Raw genomic sequence first — 6,871 nt, 5'->3', positions numbered from 1 at the left:
CTGAGTGACAGAGTAAGACCCTGTCCCCCCTCCTCCCACAAAAAAAAAAAAAAAAACTACTCAATAGTTATTAAGCATCAAATGATACTTCAAGTTCTTCCTAATCACTTTTTACATATGAATTAGTTTAAAATCTTATTTTGCAGAACTAGTCAGTTTAGTTCAAGCAAATTATCTGCCCATACATACATATTTTATATTTTCCTAATAAAAGGTGAATTCCCTGATGGCACTCCTTGTCTTGTTCACCTCTGTGTCCCCAATGGGCATAACACAATGCTGTATGTCAAGCATTGTACTAGACAAATATTTATATAGATGATCAAGCTGCAATAATACACATGAAGCTAACTCAATTGTCTTATAACCTCTTTCTACTAATTTGTTCTGCTCTTCCTCACAATTAGTCCAAGTTAGTTGATGTTTTATCATATTTCCAAAAACCATACTGTGTACCGCTTTGTTAACTTTTATGAATTTATTTACAGTAAAGATAAGGATACGAATGTCTTCCACACATACGTGGTAATCTGTGGTGCTCGCCACTCCCTCCCTCCTGGGACTGACACACTGCAGCCCACGCTGCTCACCCTACAGCTCCATCCTTGTGTGAGAGAATGGCGCCACCTGGGGCTGTGCAACATGTCAGCCTGCTCATTCCCTTCTCCAGCTCAGGACAGAGAAACACAATTCATTCATAAGGTTTCCATTCTATTATAGGCAGAGATTTATAAATCAGCATTATTTTTCAAAGAGTACAAAGTTAAACCATTCTGCTTAGAAAAGAATAAACACATCCAATCATTTTTCCTCTAGTTTAGTCAAAACAGAGATCAAACTTCTTTGATAGCGTTATAATGTCTACGTTCAGACTTAGACTTCAGAATCAAAATTTTGAAATATTTATTTATAAGGTTAATAACTATCTTTGAAGTTTAGCAGTTTACTGAGCAATTAAATATTTTTGTCCATACACATTCAGATTTAACTACTACTATAAATAAACTAGTCATAATTTTCTCCAGTTTCAGTCTGAACACATAGCTTATAGTAATAAGACACAGGTTCTAGTACAGATTTTCTAATTAGTGGTATGGCCCTAAACAAGCCAGGTTAGATCTCTGCCTTCACCCACATCAAACAGGAATAATAATGTATTTCCTTAACTTATCTTCTAGGTAAACAGATGAGATTATATGAAAACATTTCACTAAAGTCGCTAAACAAACATAAGAAAAAAATATGTAAGGTTTTTCTATCACATTAACTATTTTTTAATATTTGATTGACATTTTTGTAATATAACCAAAATAAAAATTGCATACTTTCAAGAATGACAAAATTCAGTAGTTATGCAAGGTGAATTAAAATAGTTAAGCTAGTCATAATACGAAGTCCACTCATCCATGTTCTCATTTAATCATTTTAAGAAATAATAATTATAAAAATAGGTAAAATTCCATGAAAATATTCCCATTTGTTCTAGTTCAGGAGGTCTTGCCCACATCAATGGATTGTCTGGCATCAGCCACTGTTTCAGGCACTCGAACAGTCATATTGTCCATAGATTTTGTCAAACAGATTTGGCAGCCCAACCGTGATCTGTATGGAAAAGAGGGAAGGTATGGTTTAGTATTACGTATATATATTCACAAGGCAATGCAGTTGTTTAAGATAGTCTTTATGTTTTCTTACCCAAAGCAGTCAGGGAACTTATTAACCTTTTAAATTTCCTTTATGTCAAAACAGATATAACCAACCCTATCAACTAGAGAGTAACAAAAGGTAAATATGAATACAATAAACCTGGTGTACCAAAGCTTCATTTTAGCCTTTGGTTCCTATTATCTATTAACTGTTTCACGAGACCAATATTTTTTGGTCAAAGAGCTGACAAGCAAGGAAACAATCAGAAGGCACAATGGTGGAGAACTGAGGTTATTAGCAAGGCCAAGAAAATGATTAATCAATTTCTAGATAATTAAAACCACACAGACTACAAAAGAAAGCTACACTTTTTAAAGCCTTTAAAAGAAGAAATCTGGAATAAATACATAGACTTCAGTCATCAATTATAAGAGCATATTTTTTCTTAAATTTTTACCATCTCTGAAAATCAAGAAGCATCTTAAAATCAATGGAATCTTACAATCACTGCTACACTGTCAGGTAATGGTCATGTCACAGCTACAAATTCGGTGACAATATTCATATGGGGTCTCTTCAACTTAGTTATGCAAAGTATGTAAGTACCACATGTCGAATTTACCTACTTTTCAAAATAAGTCTAAAAACATTACAAAATGAAAATGAAGAAGAATACAGAAAGAAAGCAGGGTGTAAATTTGGAATTAATAAATATTTGTCACTTTAAGAATGACTATAATTTCCTTTTTTTTGCAGGATTACTACTAATTTTATTTTGTGTTTATTTTCCTTTTTTTTTTCTTTTTTAAGACAGGGTCTGGCTCTGTCACCCAGGCTGGAGTGCACTGGCATGATTTCAGCTCACTGCAACCTCCACCTCCCAGATCCTGGTGATCCTCCCACCTCATCCTCCTAAGTAGCTGGGACTATAGGCATGCACCACCATGCTTGAATAATTTTTGTATTTTTTGTAGAGACAAAGTTTCACCATGTTGCTTAGGCTGGTCTCAACCTTCTGGGCTCAAGTGATCTATCCACCTCAGCCTCCCAAAGTGTTGGGATTACAGGCATGAGCCACCGCGCTCAGCCATTTTATTTTCTTAGCAGTGATATATAATTCAAATCTATGTCTAGATAAGTCTAATAACTCTTTCAATATGCAGAAAATATGGTAAGTGATAACACTGTGCCATATTTGAATTAGCAGTGCTTTTTTCTTCCTTAGTGGCACATAAAAAGAAATGTTAATCTTACAGTCAACATGTCTTCGATTTGATGAAATGTGATATTCAGGTCTTGGTTTTATTAATGTATTCATCAAGCATTTACTGAGCACCTAAAGGCACAATACTAAACGTCAGTGAGGAAGAACAACTCAACTCCACACTTTCTTACTGAACACCTCTTATTTTCGGGGCATTAGGATGCACTAAAGAGACAGCATCAGAGTTACAGCCAAAGACACCAGCAGTACAGAATCCAGCACTTAATACACCATGTTCACAGGCAATTTGCTTAACCTCACCAATGCTGGTTTCCTAACCTAATCTTCAAGATGAGTAGGAGAATTCCTTACAGGACTGCTGTGAAGATTGGTTGCTAATGCCAGCATTAATGAGTAAACTTTCAATCAAAGGGATGAGATGAAACACATTCAGATAGTTAATACGTGAGACGGTGGTAAATGCCACGGAGGGAGACAGCCTAATGGCTCTGAGAGGTCTAAGAAGAAAGCGCTTACTTCTGGCCACGGAGGTGGTGTCCACAATGGGCTTTGGAGGATAGGTAGGATTTACTATTTACTATTTAGTAAAAGATAAAGGAGAAAAGTATGTGAGGCAAAGGCAACACAATGCAGAGAAGCTCAAGTCATATTTAAGGCAAGATGGGTGTTTTAGCTTGGTTGCCGCACAGCGTAAACAAGCACAAGGGGAATGATGGGCCAGAAGAGCGGCCAGAGCCACAGGCAACTGTGAATATCAGTTAAGGGGCTTGTGTCTCACTGGTGAGCAAGGAGGAACCACCAGGAAGTTTTGGAGTGAAGGAATATGCTTAACCATGAGAAATACTGATTACTAACAGAAAAAAATCCCCTCTACCAAGAGTTCTTTATTTGTAGAATTGGAAACAGCCTTCACAATACTCAATTACGCATTAAGCTCTGTCTGCAAGAGAGAAAAAGTGGCAAGCCAATTTGGACAAATTCATTAAGACAGCAGTGAGCTCTAGAGAGTGTTGGTTACTCTTGGTATTCATATACAGAGAGCAAGATGATGCTGGTCTTCAAGGAATGGTTACTTTTGTAAGGGAAACAGAGATGGAAACAGTTATCAGTGAAACATGGCAGGGTACCACAAGTGTGGTGATAGAAGAACAGTAAGTCTGTTATGGGAACACAGAAAGAGACGGAACAAAAAGCTCCTGCTCACTCTAGAAAATAAGGCAGTGGCGCTCCATGGCTAGTTTCTCGCTCTCCTACTTCTTCTACCTCCTTAAAGATCTCTGGCTCCAAGATCCACCAGTATAGACGGTGTCTCATACTTCTAGAGAAGGAGACAGACAAGGCTCCCCTGATTTCACACTTTGAGTCCCACAACATTTTGACACTTCTGCAAACCTGGAAGGTATTTTCTCCAGTCACTCTTGCCACATATCCCTGATGGTGAAAATATACTGGGTATTGGGTTTACTTTAGTTCTAGGGTTTGGTTTTCAACTCAGAGAAGCAGCTTGAAATAGTAAGACTAAGGGCTTTGGGGCCCAACCTAGCTGGATTTAAATCAGGGGTGTTACCCACTAGCTGTGCAGCCTTAAGCAAATCCGCGATAACTAAACCTTGTTTCCCCACCTACAATATGGTGATAGTACTGCCTAACCCTGAAGGTTAGAAATAATATTTAAGTGCCTAGGCACTTAAGTTCCCAATGGATAGGTCAATATGATGGTAGTTACAATGCTAACAACTACCATTTAATGAATGCTTTCTCCACCAAGCACTGTTCTGACAGCTTCACATATATTTCCACATTAACTCCACACAGCAATACTGTGAGGTAGGTACTATTATTATCCTCATCTTACATATAAGGAATCTGAAGCCTCTGTGTAGATTATCCATGCAAACTGGTGGCAGGGAGCAATGACAATCATCCAATGTAAACTCACAGGTAATTCCTGAATCTCCCTTTCCATCAACTATTAATTCCTCAAGCAGTTGGTGACCTCTATTGTGAATCTGGCATTGGAGATACAATGGTAAAATAAGACATGGCTGCTCCTCTAATGGGAAAAGGGAGAGAGGTAACCAGTATGAAAAAAAACAATGAGGCTGTCCATGTATCATCCATCCATCCATCAACAATCAAGGTTAAGGACAACCAACAAAACACTGAAGCCAGGCACGGTGGCTCACGCCTATAATCCCAGCACTTCAGGAGGCCAAGGCAGGCAGATCACGAGGTCAGGAGTTCAAGACAACCTGGCCAACATGGTGAAACCCCATCTCTACTAAAAATACAAAAATTAGCCAGGCATGGTGGCAGGCACCTGTAATCCCAGCTACTCGGGAGGCTGAGGCAGGAAAATTGCTTGAACCCAGGAGGCAGAGGTTGCAGTGAGCCAAGATCGTGTCACTGCACTCCAGCAAGGGTGACAAAGCAAGACTCTGTCTCAAAAAAAAAAAAAAATTGAAATGATGGTGCTTTTGCTTAAAAATTAAAAATATTTACATATTTAAAATAAGTATATGAACTAAAAGGCTGAATTTCCTTATTTCTTTTTCTGAAACTTTCTGATACCCTAAAAATAAGTTTACATGTGGTTACTAGCTTTGAACAAAATTCTTTCCATTCCAAATATGTCAATGTGTTTTGTAAATGCTACCTGTGAAACTCATCATACTCTTTCCCACAAAGTATTTCTACTAAAATGCTGTATACTTAAGAATACCAGCTATACAACACTATAAAAGCTATTCCTTGCTATTATGTAGCTCTAAAACTTGGAAATTTTCTCATCAATACTCTTGCTAGCTTACATTTATTATAGACCTTTTGTATCTAACTGTAGCTCTCCCTTTTTCCTTTCTTTTCAATTAGAATATTATCTATTACATGCATCCACAAATTGTAACTGTATAAAAGGGCAAGCAGTTAGCTATGACTGAACTCTCTTATTAAGAGACACAACTCTCAGAACCAAACTAATACAGTCATTGGATTTAGTTTCTGTGTTAAGGGGCAAAAAGGAGGTGCTCACAGAGAACACGGCACTGAAGATGTGAGAGGACAGGCAGACAGTAGCCACAATCCACTCTGCTTTGGTGTCCAAAGAGATATTTCAACAGTTTCTCTTCCCAGGGTTATCAGTCTCACATCCACCAAGAGGAAAATGAACTATAAAAGGAACAAAATGATTCTTCTTCTCTAAATAAATACAGATGACCTGAAAATGTTTGTGAGGATTAAATGAGGTTTAATCCTCATTTAATATAATATAATGAGGATTATATTATAATATAATATAATATATATTATATATATTATATATAGTATAATATATATAACTCAATATAATGAGTTTATATTAAAAGCGTATAACAAAATTGTAGCTATATAATACACATGAAATAAAACTATTATTACTATTATCTTTAATTTTTTAAAAATTATTTGTCATTAAGGTCACCAAACTAGAGTTAAAGCCAACCTTAATTAAGTAATATATGCCCTCATTATCTTACCGCTTGAAACAGTATATCGGCTAGCTACCTTCATTGACTCCAATCGAAAGACTAGATAATTTTTTTAAAAAATAAGATATCACTTGATGTCACTTGCTGCTGTAAATCTCACCACTTTTAAGAGTAACTCTATTAATTAATAACGAGAATAAGCTCTGATTACTTTAAGGTACACTTAGAAAAAGAGCTATTCATTTTAACATAATTACTATTATATATTAAGTTTCTTTAAAAATTCTGTTCTCTCAAATAGGTGAAACTTTCCACTATAATTGTGTTCAATTATCAAATATAAAATATCAAATATAAAAGCATTAGATTTAACCCCTCCATTCAGTTGTGATACATATTAGTTCCTGGAGTAAAAAGAGACTAAAGAAGAGGTGTTAGGATCTAGAACTTATACTTCCAATTAATTTTTTTTACTTTTGTAAAGTTTCATAAGGTCTAAACTGTAGAACAGTGAAAACAGAGAGAAATGCCA

The 6,871-nt window shown here is 36.3% G+C and overlaps 1 protein-coding gene across 1 annotated transcript in view; it reads right to left on the bottom strand.

The window, feature by feature from the left end:
* Positions 1-459: 459 nt before the first annotated feature.
* FDX1 (ferredoxin 1) overlaps positions 460-6,871 on the bottom strand; it is a 37,368-nt gene continuing 30,956 nt past the window's right edge. The window contains exon 4 of the mRNA XM_054439887.2: positions 460-1,602. Within this exon, the coding sequence (XP_054295862.1) occupies positions 1,488-1,602 (115 nt within the window). The 3' untranslated portion in view covers positions 460-1,487. The remainder of the gene's footprint in view (positions 1,603-6,871) is intronic.

Source organism: Pongo pygmaeus, chromosome 9, assembly GCF_028885625.2.
Source record: "Pongo pygmaeus isolate AG05252 chromosome 9, NHGRI_mPonPyg2-v2.0_pri, whole genome shotgun sequence".
Classification (NCBI taxonomy): Eukaryota; Metazoa; Chordata; class Mammalia; order Primates; family Hominidae; genus Pongo; species Pongo pygmaeus.
Note: the sequence above shows the minus strand (reverse complement) of the source record. Positions and strands in the feature narration are given on the sequence as shown.